Consider the following 23,996-nt stretch of genomic DNA (forward strand, 5'->3'; position numbering starts at 1 on the left):
AGTTTTTTGTTGTAAACCACTGTTAATATCATTGGATTAGACTTTTTAGTGCATTCACCTCTCGTTTTAAGTACCAGGCTGTGAGAAGGAGGCAAGTTTTCCAACAGTGGATGGTAGAATCTCTTGGTTCATCTCTCCCGACTTGAAGCAGATCTCATGCAGGTGCTCTGGGGCTCTGGCAGCTCCAGCATGGAGTTCTTCCTCTTCTCTCCCTTTGCGCTTTGCTAGAACGTGTCGCAGTTTCAGCGTTAGGGACACCTCGGGTCATACAACTAAACAAAATGCCTTGATAAGCAGAAACACGCTTGCAGAAAAGCTTTGTAACATAAACCTCCCCTCCCCATATCCAAACTGTATATTTGCTGTTTCAGTTGCCACTCGGCTTTTTTTCCAGATGACTCCTGGGCCAGCCAGCCCATGGTTTGGGGTCCTGCTTAGCTGGACTCGGTCAGAAGCTTTTCCCTTCTCCTGCTGTAGAGCACAGAGCAGTTTCCCACACGGCATGTCATGTACGATTCTTTTCAAGACAGCTTGTACTTAAATCTGATCCGTCTGCTGTTCTGATAGATGTAAATTTGCCTCTTTCAGTCCGTTTGTGTCAAGAACTAAAACTGTGAACGTATATCTTTAATATTGGTGGGTGTTAACTGAAATAAAGGTTTATTTTCATGCTCTTTAAAAAAAAAAAAAGTCATGAAAACACATGGAGATGAAACCACTTAGGTTAATTAATAGCATCTCATGTAGGTTGTGCCCCAAGGGTCCAGCGGTGACGCTGCCCAGGCATTTCCATTGCCAGGAGCGGACTTGGCCTTGGGAAAATGTCTCCTGAGTAGCTTATTTACAATTAATGAACTTGCTCTTTAGTAACGTTTTCTGTCCTCTTGCTTGCTACTTGTGCTGTCATGCCAAATCCAGAGGACTAGACCTTTTAAAAATCTGAGAAATTCGGAAAAGATGGCCAGCAGAAAAAGTTGGAAACAGAGAAGCACGTGGTGCAAATTGGCTTTTGGATGTAACGGTGGCAAGGTCTGAGCATGAAAGTTCATCTTACAGAGTGAATGGCACTGATGCTGGGAGGAAACGAGACTGATTAATAAATGCAAGTGTTAGTTTTGTGGGAAGGGACGTAAATTCTTCTGAAACATCAGAAGTTGGAGTGAAAATGTGGTGTTTACAGTTCCAGGAGCTGAGACCACTCGTACCTGTAATGACTCTCTGCCCATGGAGATCGGTCTGCGTAGTCACGCCTCTTGTTTTAATAAACGCAGGACATCTGCCTAAAGCTGACGCTTCCAGCATTTGCTAACCTGCTTCTTTCCTAAAATCATTGCACGGGCCACTTTACCTTCATCTCGTGCTGTGCTAGAAAAGCCAAATGTCGTATTCGTGCTGGGGGGTGTAACCTGACTGTGAGGAAAACGCCTTGTTTGCACTTATGGGGAGACTTTTGGGTAGGAGTTACAAAAGTTTAGTCATTGTCCTACTAGTGATGTGATTTCTCTTGGAGCATGACTTTATGTGAAGTACCACATGGTGATTTACCCAGAGAAACTAACAGCAAGGAGAAAATGTGCTTTAGTGTTCTGTTGTCCCCAGGTTGAAGTTGAAGGTCAATACGCACAAATAGGTGACTGACAAAATAGTGACTTTTTGTTTTTTTCCTTTCTTTAAAAAAAAACCCCTTTCTTTAGTAATAGGTGTATCCAGTTTGGTTGTGCACAGCTGACTTGTGCTGGTGTGTCTGTGATGCCCAGGCAGGATCCTCTTGCCAGGGTGGCTGCCAGATGGGGTGAGGAAAGTATGAAAATGGAGCTGGGATGTGTGAGCCAAGGGTTTGCCTTTGAGTGACACCAAGCTGGTCCCGAAGATGGAAGATGTCTGTGCCACGGGCTGGAGACCAAACCTTGGCACCAGCTGCTAGACCCAAGAAGTGAAATCACAGAGTGGTACTTGGCAAAAAAAGAAAAAATATCTCTTGCACACTTTGTGCAGCTGGTTGTGTGAGCGGCCTGCTGGGGAGCAGTGTTTCACGGCTGTGCCAGAGACATGTCTGGGTGTAGTTTGTCTCCTTTATGTACGTTGTTTTCACAGGTGCGATACCTGACAGCAGTGGAGAAGGGCAGTGCAAGAGGAGGCTGTGACTGGTGAGCTGGCAGTGGGTTTGTTCCTGGCAGTGCAGTGGTGGCTGCTCCCGCTCTGCTGGGCTGAGGCTGGAGCCCACACACGAGGAAGAAATTTTTTATGCTGAGGGTGGTGAGAGCCTGTCCCAGGTTATCCAGAGAGGTGGTGGATGAACCATCCCTGGAGACATCCCAGGCCAGGCTGGACGGGGCTCTGAGCAACCTGAGCTGGTGAAGATGTCCCTGCTCATGGCAGGGGTGGCACTGGGGGAGCTGGGAAGGTCCTTTCAACCCAAACTGTTCTGTGATTCTGGGCTGGTTCCTTCTCCAGTACTGAAGCTCTTAGGGCTGCAGAGGCTGATGCACTTTGGCTGGAGCTGGGTTGTGCAGAATCACCTATGACTCTGACAGATGAGTTGGAGCGTGTTGCTGCCTCATTCCCTGGAAAAGAGAAAGTAGGAGCTTACAGGGGTTTACTTTTTTCTCTTATTTCAGCAAGGATTACAACTACAAAATAACTGTGGGGGCTTGGTGTGCCACATGGCTGTCACACATGTGCAGTGTTTGTACAGCCACTGCCGTGTCCCCCGTGCTGCAGGGAGCAGTGACCCCCTGCGTTTGTTGGAGGGCTGGGCTGGGCTGCTGCTCCATGGATGGTTTGGTGCCAGCCCGGGCTGCTGTGGTCAATGTCTGTTCACTGCCCTGGGCTGTGTGTGCCTGTAATTATCCATAAGTGTGCTCGTGCTGTCAGAGACGTTGCTACAAAGGTCATGGTAACACCGAGAGGTGCGGGAGCTTTATTGTACTCGTGCGTTCTTTGCTGGGCGGAGTGAAGGTCAGTCAGACCTGAGGTTGGTTTTCGCGCAATCTTTCCGTTGAGCAATTTTAATTGGCACATGCCCGGCATGCTTGGTTATGTTTGGGATTTGTACTTGACAAACTGCAGGATTTCCTTTGTCTTGTGTGGTGGACAAGGAGAAGACTAGCTGCTGTTCTTAGGAAAGCACTTGAAGGTCAGTCTGGCTCAGGCCTTGCAGGGCCGCAGGGAAGTGTGTCAGGACCAGAAGGCCATTGCAACTTTGGTGTTTTTTCGGGCAACAGTTGCTTTTAATGGCAAACCACTGTGTGATTTGTCAGATTTGGATGAAGATGCTGGAAGGGGCGGCTGCTCTGCAGATGGCTTGAGTAATCCTGGTAAGAGCTGTTTTAATGTGGAAGCACATCTGTCCACGGTCCAGCTGTCACCTGAGCGTGGAGGGGGCAGTGAGGAGGCAAACGAGTCCCTGCCTTGAAATACCATCCCAAAACACAACTTAAATCTAAATTTATGGTAATGACGTGAGTAGGGCTGCACCGCAGAGCTGCTGCAAAGCCTCTTTGCGTGTGGTTTTATTGGGAGCCTGCAGATAAGAAATCCTGCTGGCTTTAACGCCCCTATGGGAAGTGTGGGTGGAAGGAGGAGTGTACAACATTGCATTGGTACTGTGTGTGTGTCTTAACAAGCACCTGCACCTCTCTTGAGCGAGAAGCTGTTGTGTGTGTTTACTGGCATATCTGGGAACTGTTTTTCTTCAGTGCACAATTTCTGCTGTGAATGTGGTGAGCTGCGTCAGTATTCTCGTCCTGCAGCCACTGCCGCGTTACCTGGCATGAAGAACGAGCTTTGCTGCAGCCGAGATAGGAGGAGAGTCCCCTGGTGTGTCTGGGAGAGGCCGTGGGCGTCATCCTGCTGCATGCTGGTGCAGGGACCACGCTCCCTGTGCTGGGCCGGTGACGGAATAGCCACCGTGTGCTCCCAGTGCGAGATCGTGCATCTCAGGAGCAGCCTCTGCTGCTGAGCAGCCCTCAAGTGCACAGAGTGAGATGGCTGGATGGCAGAGCTGTTGCCAGGAGTGCTGCTCCTCCTCAAGGCTCCAGCTCCTGGGTATGTCTGGGCTGGGTTTGGGGGTTTGCGGATGTCTGGTGAAAGCAGCAGTGTGATGGGTCCCATGAGCTGCTCTGGCTGCTCTCCCTTTCCCAGGACACCTCTCCCAGGTGTGGCTGTGGGCTCACAACAGCCAAGTCATTGCTGGTGGCTTTATGTTGTTTCCAGTACGCAGAAGACTGGAAAGCTGAGGTGTGGGAAGAGCCAGGATGGCTGTGACTGCTTGTGCGGATCAAAGGGAGTCTGGGCGCTGCAGGAAGCGCTGTGAGAAATCCCTGAAAGCTGAACGTGAGGAGAGCTGGTACCAGGGCTTGAATTTCACATTCCTAAAAAATAAAAGCTTAAAGCTAATGTGCACACAACTGTTTTCGTAGACTCATGCCTGTTGTAGAGATATTTTCAAAGGGCGGGTGGAGGTACAGACTTCAGCAAACCCAAATAACCCAGCCTGTCTGGCACCAGCTGGGCAGGTGGTGTGTGTCTGGAGATTAAGTCAGACTTGTCCTGTAGTGCCCTTGAACTTGGGAGCGCCCAAGTGTGCGGGCCTCCTGTTAGAGGGTAAACCAGCTGCATCTGGAGTGAAAACTGGGAGGGAAAGCCAACAGATCTTCATGGTGCACCACATCGGTTTTGCTTTTCACTTCAAGTGAAAGGCAGTGGGAAGAGCTGAGGTCCCAGCTGCGTGGTGCTGGTGTGGTGGAAGGAAACCATGCAGGATCACAGCTGTTGTGGAGGTGCTCCGGGGTGGTGGTATCACCCCAGGGTTTCATCACCGAATGATGCTGCTACTCAGCAGGTTGTGTAGCCAGTGGTGGATGGAGAACAGCTGAGCGACCCTGCGGAGGAGGAGGATGCTCCAGGTAAGTTCCGATCTGGACCACCTCATTTCTAGCAGCAACGCGTCAGCTTTCTTTTTAAAGACCCTTTATTCTATGTGTAGCTGCAGTATAGCACTTGGGCTTGACTGGAGGAAACAACGCATAACAAATTTCAGGTTTCTGACACTTTAATTTATATATGTATACGCACACGTAGTCAACAAAGTCATTAGATGTGTAACACATACTTCAAACCTGTAATTAGAACACTTCAATAAATGATTTAAATTCTCCTCACCAGTCCATTTGACTTCCTGTGTACCTGCACTGCCTGTTGCTTTTATTTCTAGTGAGGGTCCCTCCTGACCTGAGCCCTCTGGCAGCCTGGCCCTGGTACCCACATGGGCTGGAGCTGCCAGTGACACCGGGGACAAAGGGACTTGGTGCCAGCCCTGGGGCTGCAAGGAGGACTAATCACCTTTGGGCTGGTGGGCATTAAATTGAGCACCAGTGGGTACAGATGTCCCTGTGCTGTCGCTCCCCAGCTGTGCACAGTGGTCCAGCTGGGATGCTGAGTTCTGGCTGTGCTGTAACTCCCTGTTCATCTGGGTTGAGTGATGGTCAAAATGATGGTTTGCACATCTCTGATTCCTGGGTGGACCAAGCTGCTTGTCATCAGGCGGTAGGACAGGGGCCTGGGGCACCCAAGCTGCATGAAGGCATGTGAGTAATTAATTAAGCTCCCTGACAGCCGGGTCACGCAGCCCTGGCATTCCTGAGCTTCTGCCTTTAATTCTCCCGGAACGTGCTGGGTGGATGAGCTGCTGTTTTATGCAGTACGGTGTGACTTGCAGTGCTGGAAAGGTTTGTGCACTGTGATTTTTTTATCACTTAAAGGTGTCGCGTGCAAGTTCCTGGACTGGCTGTACAGAAACACCGAAATACTTCAGTTAAGTGCAAAAAAATTCAGGCCAGGCTTATATCACCCTAAGCGCCTACCTTGGGAAAGAGCTGCAGTTTATTTTCACCGTGTCCAAAGTAAGATTCCCTTCATAGGAATGTACGGGTGTCAAAAAAGCTGTTGGGAAGATGGAGAGCGGATTGCACTCGAGTTCAGGCTGGTCTTCAGTGACTGGTGGGTACGTGGGGGCTGTGTTGGTGACAGGGTTGGCGATGTAGTCAGAGACAGGTTGTGTGTGCTCTGTCAGCTCCGTCACCTCTGTCACCTCCACCAGCCGCTGGTAGAGGTCGTGGAGCTGCTGCTCCGGGACGTCCCCATCTGCCGTGCTGGGGACAGCCCCATACCCCATCTCCTCCTGCTCCACACCACCTGCTGGTGACCCGTCACCAGTGCCAATAGTGCCAAAAAACTTGTCCCCAAGGGCCAGGGGGTCTGTCTTGATGAAAGCTTCTTCTACATGTGTTGTTTCGGGCTCTTCAAAGCTGCCAGCGCTGGGTAGGAACAGGCTGGAGGAAAAGCTCAGCTCAGCCTGCAGAAGGACACATGCCACACAGTGGTAATTAATTATGTGATTGATATCTTGTGGTCTCTCACCCCCAAGATGCTGGCACCCCTCACACAGCAGCTAATACTGCTAAAAATGAGAGATCTCTGCATTGTTCTTGCATTTAATTTCCCCAATACGTCCTACAGCCTGACACGAGACCTTATTGCAGCGGGGAGACCTTATTTGCAGCCTTTCTGTACTTAAAAGAGGCTGATAAGAAAGATGGAGACAGACTTTTTAGCAGGGCCTGTTGTGATAGGACAAGGTGTGATGGTTTTAAACTGAAGGAGGGAGATTCAGGCTGGACATGAGAAAGAAATTGTTGCCCCTGAGGGTGATGAGAGCCTGTCCCAGGCTGCCCAGAGAGGTGGTGGATGAACCATCCCTGGAGACATCCCAGGCCAGGCTGGACGGGGCTCTGAGCAACCTGAGCTGGTGAAGATGTCCCTGCTCATGGCAGGGGTGGCACTGGGGGAGCTGGGAAGGTCCCTCCAAACTATTCTATCTGTGATTCCATGACATGAGGACAGAGCTCATCCACTACCAGAGACTGCTGGATTTGCTGCACTAAGAAGTTACTGACTCCAATCACTTTTCATTCTGAAGATGGTGGGATTAGAAGAAAAAACAAATACAATTTACCTTCACAGAGATGTAGTTTTTAGCCCACGTAGCATTAGCTGGGTCTGGGATGGCTTTGCTCTGCCACTGTGGCATAACCGCAGAGAGGAGCGAGTGTAACCTGCAGATGGAATAAGTGCAATTATAAGCAGGTTTTTGTTTCAGTGAAAGAGGGCCATAAGCTTTAGGCTAAAATTCATAATATATATAAAATAAGGCTGTATTTTAAGCTCAATGTGTGTTCTTATTACTATTCATGTACTCTGAAGTCTTCATTCAGAATAATTCTTGGTGTTCCCCAAGGTGTCCTAAAAGGATGTGACCATCCCCTCTATCACCAGTTCTGTGTTTTACTGGAATGCTGGATCCACTCACAGTTTTCTCGCTGGAGGGACAGAACACACACAGGCTGAGAAGATAAAGAAGCTGCAGGTGAGCACAATAGTCACCCAGTCCCCATCACCTGAAATACAGAACATGCGTCATTCATCTTTATTTTAAAAAATAAATAAGTAAATAAAATTAAATATGCTAGTTCAAGTTGGACAACTAGTGTTTGCATTCATAAAATATTTCAGGGAGAAATCTGATAGTTCCACATTCAAAATACTTTTGAAGGATCTGACTCTGAGCAACCCTCCATCTCCCCCCAGCACACACACATCACGTTGGTTTTCACCCACCGTAGATGTCCGGGGGTCCCTGCCCGTCCCCTTTCTGCAGGTACATGTGGTACCCAGGGGTGCAGCCTGCTTGCTGTTGGGCAGCGATTGCTTCCCAGGAAACAAAGATGCCGTTTGCGCGTGGTGTCATATGCATCTGGGGCCCAGCTGATGGTGCTGCAAAACATAAGACTGACTATTAAAGCTGAGCTTAAGCTAGCTTAAAAATATCTGGAAGATTATTGCTGTGGTTTACCTTCTGCTCTTGAGTATCCCCAGACTGATGCTGCTCGTCCGGCTCTGTCCCGATAGAGCGCGAACACGCTGATCTGATAGCACACGTTGTCTTTAATGTGCTCTACATAAAGAAATGAAAAGAAGTGGATAGTTACTAGTGAAAGTATGGACAGTCATGGCTGAGATGCCTGCTCTAGCTGTTTAAATGTCACCATGACAGGAAGAGCACAGGAAAGGGTAATGAGGCTAACACTCGCCATCACCCCTGTAGTAACCTCATAGCTGTTCCATGTACAGAACACTGTGTAGTGCTGGCTGGGAGTAGCAACAACCATTAGTAGGAAGGAAGTAGTCTTTTCTTAAGCCTTTGATCTCCTGTACCTCTAGCAAGCTTGTTTCATTTTGGAGGGACTGGGTGTTTTTTCAGAGATATTCAACTTCTCAGATGATACAAATCTCACCTGAGAGTGACCACAGAACTGAGCCCAGAGCAGCCATGGGTTTTTATTTTTTTTTTCCCCTCCTATACAGAACACTTTAAACACCGTCACTTCTTATGCTGAATTAGTAAGAATTAGAATCTGACCCATTCTTTAAAAAGCTTTCAAAACAGAAGGGTACCTCGGTGACGTCCTGCCTGGAGGTGGTGGTTACCTGTGATCACTGTGGACAGGTTGGACGCTGGGAGCCGGACCCAGGCTGGACGCGGGTCCCTCTGCATCTCTGCCCACTCCACCACGTACCCACCAACAGGCACGGAGGGGCTGGCGGGCGCTTTCCAGCTCACCAGGATGCTGCTGTTCCCCACGGCCACAGCAGAGACTTGCTGAGGAGGAGGAAGGTCTTGCAGGGGGGACAGGATGAGCAAACAAAAAAAGACACCATCAGCACAAACCTGCCTTAACCTCAGGTGCACCCGGTAAGTTCGATATGATAATTTTTACTGTGTTTTATCCAGTTTGGCGTCATGTGAAGTACAAACTGCCATTGCAAGGAAAGGGTTTTGTAGGAGGGTGAGCTCTGTGCTGATGGAAACAGAGCCAGGTTCTTTGTCTCGTCTGGTGGTGCAGTAATTTGAACATAGAATCATGGAATCATTTTGGTTGGAAGAGACCCTTAAGATTATTGAGTCTGACCATAACCTAAATCTGGCACTGCCCCATGTCCCTGAGAACCTCGTCTACTGTATGTCCAACCCCTCCAGGGATGGTGACTACACCACTGCCCTGGGCAGCTTGTTCAATGCCCGACAGCCCTTTGGGGAAGAAATATTTCCTAATATCCCGTGTTCCTAACATGCACGTCTGTGCCTGTTCATGCCATCCCCGAGCCCTGAGAAGCCACTGTCACAGCACGTACCAACACCTGCTCCTGTGACAGAGCCACAAACACATGCTATCTCCACAAAACAAAAGCTCTGGCTTTCACAGCTTGGCCCGGGTTACTTTTTTGTGCAGGAGAAAATGTTGGGAAAGTCACCAAATTTTTATTGGTAGTATAAAAACAGCAACATATTTTCTGAATGTTTTTTTCTAACAAATACAGTTGAATTGGGCCCACAAATTCTTGTCCTTCTGCCTCCAAATAATCAGATATTGGGGATATTTCTGCACCATCTCTACCTGATGAAAGGGTTTACATGTTTTACTGATGTCAACGCAGGACAAAGGCAAATGGAGAATTGCCTCTTTGAACAAACCACCTGATTGATACCAAGAGGCTCCGTCGTGCCTGGTACCAACACAGGAAATTTGGGGCTGGGTGAGTTCAGAGAACGCTCGTTAACTTTGCTGTGCGGGTACATCAGAGTGCGACTTCGCAGGAGATGAAGCTTGTGTGATTTCCCCTCACCAACACCTCCCTTAGGTCCTGCGGCTCTCTCATGCAAAAGAAAAAAAACATTTCTTTGGGTTTTTGTGTTTTTTTTTCATTTTTTGGGGTGTTTTTTTGTGCACGTTAATTTTCTGCTGCATCAGTCCCTGGATGGCTGATGACTGTGCCAGCAGAAGGGGTTGAGGTGACGCTGTAGCAATACTGATGCAGGACAAATTAACATGTCATGAAACTGCACCCCTGCCCACACTGAAAACTGGTGATCCCTGAAGATTCATTGAGACAGACCTTGATGAGGACCAGGTGGTGGGACCTGGTTGCTCCCATGGTGTGTAGCACCAAGCAGAGCTCTTCCTGGTGGTCCAGACTCAGCAGAAGGCCTTACCCTGGGTGCCCGGATTGGTGATGATGGATGCAGGGGGGGACTTGCCCCTGGAGTTCTCGGCAGTGACTGTGACCTTGTAGCCCTCCCTTGGTGTGACCCTGGTGTAGCTGGTTTGGGCGGTGAGATGGGCTTCTCCTGCTGGGTGACTCCACTGGCCCAGGGCTTCGAAGGTCACTGTGTACCCCAGGATCCTGCCTCTCGCCTCCGATGTGCTCAGAGCCTGTGAGGAAAGTGAATTTGTTACTCTGGTGATAATGATGAGCGAAGGCTGCAGGAAGCTGTACGGGAAAGGTTCCAGACCTGCTCATGGAGGAAGGTGGTGTTGACCATCTGAGAACCAAACATTTAACCTGCTTTTAAATGAACCTATGACCACTAAATGGGCCAACAGTATCCTGGTGTGTATCAAGAACAGTGTGGCCAGCAGGACCCAGGCAGTGACCATCCCCTGTCCTGAGCACTGCTGAGGCCAAACCTCACATCCTGGGGGCAGTTTTGGGCCCCTCAGGACAAAGAAGCCCTTGAGGTGCTGGAGTGAGTTGAGAGAAGGGAACGGAGCTGGTGAGGGGCTGGAGCACAAGTGTGATGGGAGCAGCTGAGGGACCTGGGGGGTTCAGCTGGAGAACAGGAGCTGAGGGGAGACCTTCTGATCTCTGAACTGCCTGAAAGGAGCTTGGAGCCAGTGGGGGTCGGTATCTGCTCCCAAGGAACAAGAGCCAGGACCAGAGGAAACGGCCTCAAGTTGCGCCAGGAGAGGTTGAGGTTGGTTGTTGGGAACAATTTCTTCCCCAAAGGGCTGTTGAGCACTGGAACAGGCTGCCCAGGGCAGTGGTGGAGTCACCATCCCTGGAGGGGTTGGACATACAGAGATGAGGTTCTCAGGGACATGGGGTAGTGCCAAGGGTGGGTTAATGGTTGGACACCATGATTTTGAGAGTCTCTTCTAAGCAAAATGATTCTATGAGTTGTGTCACACCTGCAAGCCCATATGTGGGACCACAGCATGTCCCCCAGGCTGGATTTGTGTGGAGCAGCAGCCACGGGCGGCGGGACCCTGGTTGTCAGGACGGCTCTAGAGCATCTCCCAGCCCAGAGCTCCAACTGCCCCATTTAAGCGAAGACCTTTCTCTCAAAGGTAATTTTTCCCTCTTTCTTTTCTCTTCTAATAGTAAAGAGTTTATTTACCACAACTTGCTGGACTGTAGCAAGCAGCAGCTGATGCTCTTTGGTAACGAGTTATCAGTTTTTACTTTCTTTTCTGCTAAAAGCTGGAGGAAACAAGCAGTGCTAGAGATTGCTCACTCATGTTGAGACTGCTTTCTTCTGTAATACTTTTTTTTCTTTAAACTAACTTAAGGAAGTACAGCTAATTCTTTTTTAAATTATCATAGTTTCCACATCAGTACTAACCTAAAATATGTTTTTTTTTTCCAAAGAAAGCTAGTGTCCTTGCTGTAGAATTTTCATGACTTGGCACATTTGTGTAAAACCTGTACCACCTAACAGCTTATTCTGATTTTTCCCTTGGATTTTGCTGCTGTCCAGCCCTGTGACCCATGTTCTCTCTTCCCAAACCTTCTCCCAGCTCTGTCACTGCTCTGCTCTTGGGAGCCCGTGGCATCTGAGCACATGAAATGAGTTTACTTATAATGGCAGAGCCAAGAGCACGCGTTGAACCGAGAGTTTCTCCTAAGGTTGCGTATAATTTTTAAAAATTTCTTATTTATTTTTCCTGTTTAATTCCAGTTTAGTGAAGCTCTTTTGCTGTGAGCTGCTGATTTTCCAAGCAGCAGCAGAGCTGGGGACAGCGAAATGGTGTGCAACTGGATTTGTAAAAATGAGCAATTTTTGATTTGGGGAAAAATCCAGATTTTTACTTAAATGCATGATAAAGAATGATTTAAATTCAACCATTTAGAATGCCCATCTCTGAGAAGTCAGTCTGTACTATCCCATGTAACACCTCTTACTGTTATTTCCACTCTGGGTATTTGCAGGTGTATTCTCAGCTTCAGTTTCCTGCAGTTCCTGTATAGTAAGTTAGTTTTGGCTGTTTTTTTGTCAAAATGTAGTTTTACAATTGCTTTGGCAGTGGCTCAGGGCAAACGCAGTGCTGAAGCCACTTGGAAAGCCTGCAGAATTTAAATTGGTGATCCTTTTTTTTGGTGTTAGTGTGAAGATATGAAAGCATGTAACGGTAGTACGTTGTGCTGAGTCTTTTGCTTTGTAGCTGTCGTGAGAACTAGAAAAGCAATGTATTGCACCCATTTTATGAATGATGCTGCAGGAAGTCTCCACTGATACAGAAAGTGCTACCAGCTCGTTACTGCAAGATAAAGGTCTTAAAATTAAATGTCTTAATGCCGCAACGGCCAGAGACACAGAATCAGGTGAGAATTTCTGCTTTCACTTACAGCTGAGTGTGTGCTGGTGTGGGGAGGAGATGTAACAGGTTGTCTAGAGATTGCAGACTGGAAGTCAAAGATAATTTATGCTTTAAAAAAAAAATAATCTTACTGGTTTTGAAATAAAACCACTACAGAAAAAATGCCCCACAATCCAAAGTTTCATCTTGGACCTGGTTTTAAGGATTGGGCTGGTAATACTGGAGAAACTCAGCACCAGTGATGTGGAATTCCTTCCCTACAGATGGATTTAAATCTGAATTCTTTCTGCAATCTGCCCTTCGGGTCTCAGTCCCTGGCTCACAGGAGGTGTTGCTCAGCAGACCCGAACAACCCACTTATTTTTGACTCTGAGTTTGTCCAGTTTCAGATCTGCAGCTTATTATTAGCAAAGCCTTTTGCATGGGGTTTGCCCATCACACCCATAGAGAAAACCAGTTTCTTCCCGTTGCTGCTGTGTGGCAAGAGCCTCTATTGACCCTCCATCCACACAGCGGTGACATGGACCGGACCCCTCCCGTTGCCCAAACTACATCCAGCTCTTGAATTTTTGAGAGTTTGTTCACCTTAAAGGGCTATTACAACATATATCTAGCCTCTTCTGCCTCCCTTCATATAAGCAAAAATGAGGTAAGCTCATGGAATCAGAGAATAGTTTGTGTTGAAGGGACCTTCCCAGCTCCCCCAGTGCCACCCCTGCCATGAGCAGGGACATCTTCACCAGCTCAGGTTGCTCAGAGCCCCGTCCAGCCTGGCCTGGGATGTCTCCAGGGATGGTTCATCCACCACCTCTCAGGCCAACCTGGAACAGGCTCTCACCACCCTCACATAAAAAATATCCAAGAGCAGACACACAAGGTGTGTACACATGGAGAACATGGGCCATGGTGCCCTCCTGGCCTCCCAGAACTCCTCTTCTGACCACATGTGGCAACCATAGCAAACAATGAGGCAGAGAATGAGGAGAGGGAAAAGTTAATTAGAAAACAAATAAGGAAGCCTATGAGGTTGCATTCCATCCTTTTAGATATATCATCAGGGATACAGGTCAGCTTACCTTCCAGAAAAGAGAGATGTTCTGCCTTTGGGAGTCCAGGTCCTGCTGTCGGTACCAAACGTCCAGGATCCCGGTTGGTGCTGGTGTCAAAGAAAAGGGGTGAGCAGAATTAATGGCTGTATTTTCATAGACTGATAGAATAGTTTGGGTTGAAGGGACCTTCCCATCTCCCCCAGTGCCACCCCTGCCATGAGCAGGGACATCTGCACCAGCTCAGGTTGCTCAGAGCCCCGTCCAGCCTGGCCTGGGATGTCTCCAGGGATGGTTCATCCACCACCTCTCTGGCCAACCTGGGACAGGCTCTCACCACCCTCAGGGGCAACAATTTCTTCCTCACATCCAGCCTGAATCTCCGTCCTGTAGTTTTAAACCATCACCCCTTGTCCTATTGCAACAGGCCCTGATAAAGCAGAACAAAAAAGATGTTGAATAAGCAAAGGAGGCAAAAATCCTGAGACAATTGAAACTTAAGATTGAAAATGTCTCTGAAATGTTGCAGTATGTAACAGCCCATGTTTGTTGTTGCAGCTGGAGTTGAGGTGTGCTGATGATGGCTCTTCTGAAGAGAGCAAGCCACAAACCCAAGAGAGGGTTTTGCTCTGCAGGTGAGTTTACCCTGCAGTCAGTAACCAGGATGGCTCCCGGGTAAGCCTGCACACCAGAATGACAGTGTTAGTGCTCATCTTCCACAGAAGCTGAGGCTAATTAAGGTCCTTGGGGCTGGCTATATCAATCCTAAACTAACAGGCAGCTCCATGTGAAAGGATTTGTAGGATCTGCAGGATTTTGCTGTCTGGCTCCAGGTAATAAATGTCTTTAACAGCTGAGTAGGACCTCATCAGAGGTAGATTAATGCCCCTGTTCTTTCCACAGTTCTCCTTTTATTCACAGAATGCCTGGAAACCCTTGATGTTTTGAAAAAACTTTCCAAAATAACAATAAATCAAACTTCTGGCTTCAGAAACTGGGGAACAACGTAGTCCATCAGTTCAGAATTGGAAACGGACACATTAAAAAAGCCAATGTGACAAAAGATAACAAAGCTCAGTTCCTCAAGGTCCCTGACCAACATAAACTCACCAAATTCAATTAATACTTGTTGCTAATAACCTAAGCAGCAGGCAGCTGTTGCACAACCCCAGCTAGAATGGGACACCCAGCTATTTGCTGTGCTCCAAGACAGAAAAAAAATTAGCAATGCCAGCAATGTTAAGAGCTATTCGTACTGTATTAACTGCAAACAGTGACTGGAATAGAAACAAAAAGCAGGGTGGACAGAAGAAATAAAACCGGAGCACATTTGCTTTGAGCCAGGGAGGAAGAGGCAAGCTCGAAGCAGGAATTAAAACAAATGAACAAATTGAATCTGTTGGACTCCAGCACAGATTTTAAAGGTCATAGTTCATTTCACATATGAACGACACAAATTAACTGTGAAAAAAAAAGCTCACTTACGAACAGTGCCTGCATAAAGTCAATTTTGTGGTAGCTCAGGCTTAGAGAAACAGGAAAAAAAATGATCTAATTGAAAAGGTAAACTCCTGTGTTTGGCCAAACTCTTGTGCAGAACTTCAGCTGCTCCAAAGAAGGACAACCATGATGTACCCAGGGCTTCTTGCCTGCAGCCTCCCCTTGCTGTCACTTAATCCACAGACAGAAAATACTCCTTGATTAGCTGAAAAGATGATTGTTTTATAGCACCAGTTGGCTAAGAGAGGGGGGATGTCCACAGATGCCATAGAAAGGCAGGGTGTGTCGAGAAGGCTGAGAAAACTGTTGAGAGGAAGATGGGGGAGGGAAGGAAAAGTTCACACCTTCTGCATCAATCAATGCCTCTTACAGAAACTGATGCCGTCAGTAGTGGTAAATACCATGAGTAATAATGGCACAAGCCTCAAGAGCTTATAGCAATTCACAAAAAATTGAAAAAAAAAAAGAGCAACGAAAGCCAAGTAGATGATAGGAGGGGATGCCAAAGCAGTCAGTGTATCTTTGTTGAAACACAAACTTCTGAAAAGCTTCACTTCTCTCATAAGAACTTGGAGTTTTGCAGCATGGGAGCTCATGCAGCCAAGGGAGCCAATAGTCGAATTGATGGAAATTAGTAGAATTGCCCTCAGATTGGTGCTGTGTGTCCCTGGAGGCTGCTGTGCCGTCCTCCAGAGCAGGAACTAATTCCTGGTGGGATCCGTCCCCGAGGCCTGGGCAGGTTCTGCGCTGCCGAAGCCACCAGCTCTCCAGCAGCTCCGTGGAGGGGTCATCTGTGGGGGCCCCCGTGGGAAATAACTCCTTGAGTTGGGAAAAGATGACTTGGGAAAATTCAGCTGCTTTGTTAAAACCTGCCAGAGTCAGCAGAACGACACTTTCCTGGCCAGTTCACTCAGCTTCTCAGCAAATTGTTGGGAAAGCTCAAAGACCCAGAGCATGTCACACAAACCGTGGGGTCACCAGCACCACAGGGTGACATTGCAGCCATCCTGACCTAAATATGGGGGTTTTGCAGCAATTTGGTAAAATGCTTAGATATGAACCAATACAGAAGGTTTCTCTTTCCCTGGCTGAGCTGCACAAACTGTTTTTGTCGTTGTGGAGGTGTCACAATGTGGCAGGTGACCACCGCTCCGGGCAACGTGTGGAAAATTCCCCCAACCTTCAACATGAAAATTATAGTCTTCAAACCTTCTCAATGAACTTCCAAAATTCCTGTTTTGCAAGAAACTTGAACAATTTCAATGTCTGTTCATTAACAAACCAATTATCTTACGGAAGTGGCTTCCCTGTTAGTTCTGCACTTGGATCTACAGAGGTGCTACAAACCAACCAGCTGAACCCCAGCAGTGTTTTGGCTTCCTTAGCTGAATTTTCCACTCGTATGCAAAAGTTAGACCCGGGTTTAGTGCAGGAGAAGCCGTCGAGTGTTACCTGCCTCTGGGGTCTGGGTTTGGTACCCACGCCAGCTGCTCCACAGCCCTCGCTCAGGGTGAATTTTACAGCTGACCTGGAACTCGTAAGTCGTGTGAGGCTCCAGCCCACCAAGGCTGCATTTCTCACTGGTTAAGCTTTCAACCTTTAATGACAATAAAAGACATAAAAAGTTGAACTCGCAAGGAAATAATGGTTGAAGGCAGTGACAGGCTGAAATAATGATGCCTAAAGGAAGCCCAAACAGCCAAAACACGTCTTTAAATATCATGGGGAAACCCCCCGATCTGAGGCGACTTTAACAACTCAAAGAATGTTGCAATGAATCATCAGGCTCGCAGGTCTCCATCAGAAAAATGCCTCATTTAATTATGTGATGATAACAAATTTTCTGTTCACGTGGTTTTACTCAAATTCAAGCAATATGTTTCTTTTACCACTCAAAATAAAAGCAAAGGCTTCCAGTCAACATGAGGGAAGGCACAAACATCTTGAAATCTTACGCCTGTAGCCGTGAGCTACAATAAGCAGATGTGATCATATTGCAAAAAACTGGTGGGTCAGACAGAACCTCTGATTCTTCAGTGCCTCATACAGATACTTGACATAAGGGAAGTATTCATGCACTTTTGTTTTTACGGGGTCAGTGTTTTACCTTCATTCAGTTTTAGACCGATCATAGTTTTTGACCTGTAAGTAACAGTTTTTCTTAAATATAGTGCTAGAGAGTAGAGAGAAACTAATTTGGACAAGCTGATTCTAGTAAAAAATAACAAAAGAATAATTATAACAACCTCCAAGATCACGATTTTATCCAGAAGAGGATTACCATGCTCCAGGTGTGGCTGGTGAGCGGTCGGTATCTCAGCCTGCAGTGCAGCCCTCGCGTGTCACTGTGCCAAAAAAAGCTGCAGTTGGTCGTAGAAGAATTGTCAAATTCCACTGAAAAGTTGGGAGGATGTGGTTTCACTAGCGGCAACGAGAGAAAAAAGCAAACAGGGCTCAGGTACACAGCACAGCTCGAAATGGGGGGTTACATGGAAACTAGAATTATTGGGTTTGGGGGGTTATATGTGGAAAATCGAATTATTGGTTTAGGCTGGATGGATGCTTTTTCACAGAGGGTCAATCCAGAAAGTGCTCAAAATATTTTCACGTCTTTCTAAAGGGCTGGGACTAACGGAAAGGCAGTAAATAAAGCATTTACCTATGTCTGTTAGCGTGAAGGCGAGCGGCTGTGAAAAAGCACTTCCGAGCTCATTGGAGGCGGCGACCACAAGGGTGTAAGTAGAGTCAAAATTCAACTTGCTCAGAGCCAGCGAGCCAAACCTCTGATTCAGACTTTCTTCTGAAACACATGAGACGTCTGTCCCATTTGATAGTCTGGAACAGAAGGAAACACTTGGTTAATGCCCTCCTGTAAAGCAAGAAAGTTAAACCCTGAGTACATCAGAGCATGGCTCACATCCCTTGAAAAATCTACTTTATCTCCTTAAATGCAGTCGTTATAATTATTCCTCTAGCTAAATCAGTAGTAAAGGTGTTGTATAGCTTTTTGGTGTTAACTGTGGAAAAGTAAATCTGGATTTCCACTGAGCTGCAAGTATGTGAGCAGGTTCTTTTTATTACTATAACAGTTACCTAATATTTCTGTATGAATGAGTATAGGTATCAGTACACAGAATTTGGGAGGATGATGTATTAGGTTTTTTTGGTTTTGTTAGTTTGTTTTTTCTTATCTTAGTGATTAAAAATGTAATTTATCTGCAGGCTAACAGTCAGGCCGCATGACTTCAAACACAGCTTTTAATCCTCAATCTGTCATTCAACCCATTGCCTTGGGCAACTCACTTAGCTTCTCTGCGTATTTTCTTCTGCCTGAATCAGAGATGTTTATATCATGTTGCTTCAGGCTGACGTTTTCTGTTTTGTACTTTCAGATGTATTAACTTTTTTGCAATTTTGTATTTAATAACTTACTAGCAAGCACTGCTATATCTCTACATTGCAACAGTTACAGGACTCGTTATCCACACTTCCCTACCCACGTATTTTATATATGCATATATATATAAATATATATATATATAAAAAATGCATGTATTTTTCTTCTGCAGCAACAGTTTTCTACAAGCTACTAAGAAAGTTTCTACTACTTTGGCCAACAGAAGCAGGAGAAGAAGAAGAAGGTGAAGAAAAAAACTCCACACAACAAAAAACTCTCAGGTACAATTATAGGTATTAGAGAACCTATGGCCCTGCATTACTTACTGTAGGACATATTTAGTGCTGATGTACGTGAGCCTCCCTTTATCCCAGGTACAGGTGGGGTGTCCATCTGTCCCATACTGGATACACGACACGTTTGTTGGCTCCTCTGGAGGATCTTAAACAGATACTCTTATCAGTTTCTTCCTTGAAGGTGTTGGTAGGAGATATTTTAAGAAATACTAGGTTTGACTTTTTGATTGTGTAGGATTTTTTTTGAAGAATTTATAGACAAAATATTTGGGCTAATAATTTTTGTATGTGAGAACAGCGGACTCTGTGATCTCTGCAGGAGCATCAGCTCATCAGGCTGGAAGAAAATCTAAAATTTCATTAGAAACTTTCTTGTGAGTCCCTTGTGTCCTGGAGAGACTGGTGGGTGTCAGGGGTAGAAAGGAGGGAGGATGATACTTGCCCTGAGCAGGTAGTTTTATTTACCATCTCTATGTTTATCAATAACGAAGTTGCACGGTCCCATCCAGGAATAAAATATAAAGAGCCACTAAAAAACAGCACCTTTTCTGGAAAAGGCCACCGCTGCTAGTTTGTACCACGTGTCTCAGAGGTACTATAGGAAACATTTAAGAACAACGAATAATTAAATTCTCCTTACTTCCAGATTCTATATCAATTCCACAAACGAGTTTTCTCTTGTATTCACAAACTATTTTGCACGTGAACATGTGTTTGCCGTATGCATAGACTTGAAACTCGGTGCTTACTGAGCTGCTGTAATTGTTAATTAGTTCAAAGCTGTTGAAGAAAATAGCAATCCTGCACCGATCAGTGTGTCGGTTCAGCTGGCACGAGAGGATGATGTTGGTCCCAGGCTGGACATGAGGACCGGTGTTAATTGTCATGTTCCCTTTGTCACATATTTCGGCAGCGCTGTGGGGAGGTTTGCTAGCAGGCTCATTGCCTTGGCCGCATCCTTCTGCAGGAGAATGGGAAAACAAACCTTTAACACAGATGTATCACTTATATTGTACAACACATTGTTCTTGAAGAAAAGAGCCTCTCCAAGTTCTTCCAGTAGATGGAAACTCACTTTTTATGAGGAGTCACAAGAAAAGACAAGGGGTGATGGTACAAGTTACTTACTCCTAGGGAAATTCCAATTGGACACAGGGGAATTTTTTTATGATGAGAGCAATCAGCCACTGAAATAATCTCCCCAGGGAAGTGGTGAATTCCCCAACACTGGACACTTTTCAGATTCAGTTGGACAGGGCGCTGGGCCAGCTTGTCTAGACCGGGCTTGTGCCAAGAAAGGTTGGACCAGGTGATCCTTGAGGTCCCTTCAACCTGGGATTCTATGAAATGTATAATGCGAGAATTCCCACCTCTACATAGTATCTTGTTGTACCCAGTCTTCACTGATCTAATTAACTGGGGTCAAAAACCACAGGGTATCTACCAGGAAAAAAGCACAACCCCAAGCAAAATCTATCAGGATTCTTTTTTTTAATTGCGTTTTGAGGAAATATCTGTGTTTCCGTGAAGCAGCAGCAGGCGCGTCTCTACTGAAGAGACCTCCCCTTGCATGTTCTTGTCTCATCAGGGCATGGACAGAACCAGCGATACTGCACCCCACGTATGGAGCACCCACGTGCTTCCGGGCTCCGGGACACTTTGCTCTGGGCAAACAAGCTGAGCAGCGGCAAAAGATGAGAGAAAACACTGGAAAATGCATAATTTTTCCTTCCTGATGAGTTCTGACAATGTCTGTGGAAGTTAACCGTGCAGATGTTTTCTCATGTAACTGACAGCTCTACCTTGAACTACATCAACCAACCTCCCAGCATCACTTATTAGCAACTATTTGCTAATTATGCATAACCATGCCCGCAGCCTGCCCAGACTGACAGGGCCAAGGGAGAATGGGAGGATGCTCAGCAATGGCTCAGGGGCTTCTTCCAGAAATTACTGTATAAACCAATCAAGCGTCAAATCTTGCTCTCTCCAATAAGAATAATGTTTACTAACATATCATGCAGAAGCCAGGAAAAAAAACCAAAAGAAAACAACAACAAAAAAAAAACCAACCCCAAACCAACAACTAATTAGTCTGAGTGCCTCTTTTAAATGATAATTGCTATGTAGGAAAAAAAATCTCTTACCTGCTGTGATGTGCACCAACAACCAAACTGCTGTAAGCATAGTGCATGCAAATAGCATTTTGCCCCCTACGGGGAAATTGAGACCTTTTAGCAGTTCCTAAAAAATAGCAAAATAATTTACAGATATTTGTATTTCAGTGTTTTACAACTTAGAAAAATCCAAAATGCTTCTTTCAGGAGACGTTTTTAATTAACATTCTCTGCTAATGTTGTGAAGCTGTGACTCTCGAGACCCTGTCTGAAGTAGCAAGAGATTTTTAGATGGCTCTCCCCAGAGACAAGCACACAAGCAAGGAGAGTAGCAGAGTTATGGGTACTTTAAACCTCTGTGCTTTAGGAAAATAAGTATTTGCTCCCTTCCATCCCAAAGACCCCCTAAATGTTTTAGTGAAGGACAAGAACAAACCAGCAGGACCTCTCATGCTGTTTCTGCCCAAGATATAGATGGAGTTTCTGTGCCTTGTGAGGAGCCTCCTGGGCTCCTCAGCACGTCTGAGCTCAGATTTGTCCACCTGACCCCAAATCTGAGGGAACTGATCCCATCCCCGGTGACCAACACACTCTCAAGGTTCTCAGACCGGAGTATCACGCATGAAATTTTGGATGAGACCTTGGTGACCAGCAATCTTGCCATTTCTTTAGACTGCTTTCCAAAGGCAAGCCCTCACACACAGCGTATATGTAATTGTTTGTCTCTACCCTGAAGCACAAAGCCGCAGACACATGCTCACTGTTAACAACACAACCAAACAAAACAGATTTTGGAGTGTTTTAAAGTCCACAAGATCACTCAAAAATTTGGTTCAGGTGCAAAACTATGCCTTACTAGATTACACCCAGCCTCCAGTACTGAACGTTGTGAGTATAAATGTTTATTACAAATTACTCAAAGTCAGCCTGAACTAAGCTCAGTATTTTCCCATACGTTTTGCAACCGGCATTAACAACTGTTTCTACCCTTCCCCTGCAGAACTACCGCAGCAGTCAGAATATATCAAATACTTCAGAAGCGAATACACCAGCAAGCACTTTCTGTAACTCTGACCTCTCACAGAGATGCAGCTATTTTAAAAACTTGAGGCTATATTGGAAACAAACTACTGCAAAGTGAAACTTCAAATCGTGATGGCTTTTCATGCTGTCTTGGATGGAGAGGCCATTCCACGGGGATGCATTGCAGTCTTTGCTACATGTATATTAATATAAAACCAACAGAAAAGTTATTTCAGGTTGTTTTTATATAAAGAGATGCGATGCATTGCATGTTTTTTAAGTAAACCGATGTTGGAGGTGAATATGAAATATGAAAGATATGCCAAAATGCATATTAGCACATTGTTTTATTTAAATCCAGATGTTGTTCAGCCTGAAATGTTCAGCCTTGCTGCAGTGTCTGAGCTGTACAGAGACACTTCATGCGGTGCCTTCCGTAGGTGATTAGTAACTGCGAGGATGAGCAATCACAGCACCGAGGTTCTTCAAGTAAATGCTCTGCCTTCCAATAAACTGAAATTGCCCAGTGACTGTGTAAACAGCCTTCAGACAGCAAAGCTGTACCAAAAATACTCCACTCAACAGACAAAAGTGGTCTCGCTTCAAATATTTTTAATTAGTGGTTCACTTAGGTAAGTGCTAGACAGTTTGTGCAGCATCATATGCGTGCAGCAGAGCATGTTAACTGTTGTCAGAGTAAAATATGAGAAAAGAGTGAGAAATAACCATCAGCAAAGATAGATGGCAAAAATATATTAAGAAGAAAAAATCTCCAGATTGCACATCAATGACGGAAAATGGTTTTATTGTGTGTAGGTTAAAGAAAATGTAAAGAACATTGTCCTGGTAAAGGAAGGATATAAGATGTTCACAAAGTGTGAGATCTCGCCTGTTTGTGCATTCTTACCTCTGTGAAATCTCAGTTGAAAGCCGAAGGGCTGCAGACCATACGTTATGTTTACCTATGGATTCGCCATAAAGACATCGGCTGTTTACAGCAGCCAGCCCAGGTTCTTAACCAAAATCACTTGTAAAGCACTAAAGCTCTGTAGTTTGCTTTTAATCAACTCTTTATACCCTTTTCCCCACTCCTCCCTAAAAAAGCTCCACTAAAGCAAGTGTCTGTTCTAAGGGTTTTATGTGGAACCTGCAGGAACAACCAACCGAGCGCTGCTGGGGAGAGGAACGTTTCTCACTGTTACATTTCACCCAGAAAAAAATGTTATTTGTACCCAAACTGCGCTGTTACTTACATATAACTAATAACACTGGCTGCATTTCTGGGGAAGTTTCCCACTGTTGGCAGGTTTGTGGGGGCTGCTCCAGCAGCACAGGCCCAGTGAGGATGGGGGGGACACCCTGTGCTCTCGGTGGGGGAACTGCAGCCTCAGTGCCATCCCACCCGAGATCAGTGACACTTCAGCAGAGTGACTGAGTGTGAGGAATTTAATAACAGCTCGCCATAGTGGGGAAAGGGACGGCGTTATTTCTATTTATAGAGGACGTCCCTTCAGCCCTGTGCTCCCTTAGGTGGCTTTGTCCCAGGATACAGCGAGATCCCAGTGCAGGCAACGAGCATACCGAGACAGAGGGCATCCCAGGACAGGCAGCATCCTGAGACAGGCAGCACCCCAGGATAGGCAGTATCCTAAGACAGGCAGCATCCCGAGGCCAGCAGCATCCCAGGACAGGCAGCATCCCAAGACAGGCAGCACCCCAGGACAGGCAGCACCCCAGGTCAAGCAGCATCCCAAAACAGGCAGCACTCCAGGACAGGCAGCATCCCACATTGGCCCCCAGCAGGATGCCGCCTTTCCCAACGCGCCCAACCCGCTGCCCGCCCCGCAAATCGCTCCTCCGGCTCCAAACCCCGCGATGTGATAGGGAAGGAGGGGGGTGCCCGCCCCTGAACACCCCCCTTCCGCCACCGCTTCCCTACCCCCCGTCCCGACCGGGCTCCCCCGCCCCCCGAGCCGCGGTTACTCACCCGCAGCCCCCGGAGTTCCTGGGGGGTTGTTCCCGCCCGGCGGGTTCTCCGCCGGTTGCAGGAGCGGCAGCGCCGCAGCGGCGGGGGCCGGGCTGGCAGCTCCCCCCGCCCAGCACGGGCTGTGCCCGGGAAC

At 46.7% G+C, this 23,996-nt stretch overlaps 1 protein-coding gene and 1 long non-coding RNA gene across 7 annotated transcripts; one reads left to right on the forward strand and one right to left on the reverse strand.

Annotated features, from left to right (window-relative positions):
- Nucleotides 1-5,040: 5,040 nt before the first annotated feature.
- On the reverse strand, nt 5,041-23,996 carry IL12RB2 (interleukin 12 receptor subunit beta 2). The gene is made up of 15 exons (XM_065071943.1): nt 23,864-23,996; nt 20,884-20,980; nt 19,377-19,697; nt 18,767-18,881; nt 17,703-17,878; nt 17,325-17,464; nt 16,496-16,640; nt 13,574-13,653; nt 10,112-10,331; nt 8,548-8,736; nt 7,913-8,014; nt 7,678-7,833; nt 7,370-7,457; nt 7,016-7,115; nt 5,041-6,355 (listed from the first exon to the last, which is right to left on the reverse strand). Exons 2-15 carry the CDS (start codon nt 20,939-20,941, stop codon nt 5,861-5,863), a joined length of 2,385 nt encoding a protein of 794 aa, XP_064928015.1. The 5' UTR covers nt 20,942-20,980; nt 23,864-23,996; the 3' UTR covers nt 5,041-5,860.
- On the forward strand, nt 8,673-21,991 carry LOC135580097 (uncharacterized). Of its 6 annotated transcripts, none has more exons than XR_010474257.1 (5): nt 8,673-8,812; nt 14,102-14,178; nt 17,664-17,778; nt 18,613-18,721; nt 21,854-21,991. It is a non-coding gene; the product is annotated as an uncharacterized LOC135580097 (long non-coding RNA). The 6 variants fall into 6 exon arrangements; XR_010474260.1 differs by lacking the exon at nt 8,673-8,812 and adding an exon at nt 12,362-12,501; XR_010474259.1 differs by lacking the exon at nt 8,673-8,812 and adding an exon at nt 13,533-13,672.

The sequence above is a fragment of the Columba livia genome, chromosome 8, assembly GCF_036013475.1.
Source record: "Columba livia isolate bColLiv1 breed racing homer chromosome 8, bColLiv1.pat.W.v2, whole genome shotgun sequence".
NCBI lineage: Eukaryota > Metazoa > Chordata > Aves > Columbiformes > Columbidae > Columba > Columba livia.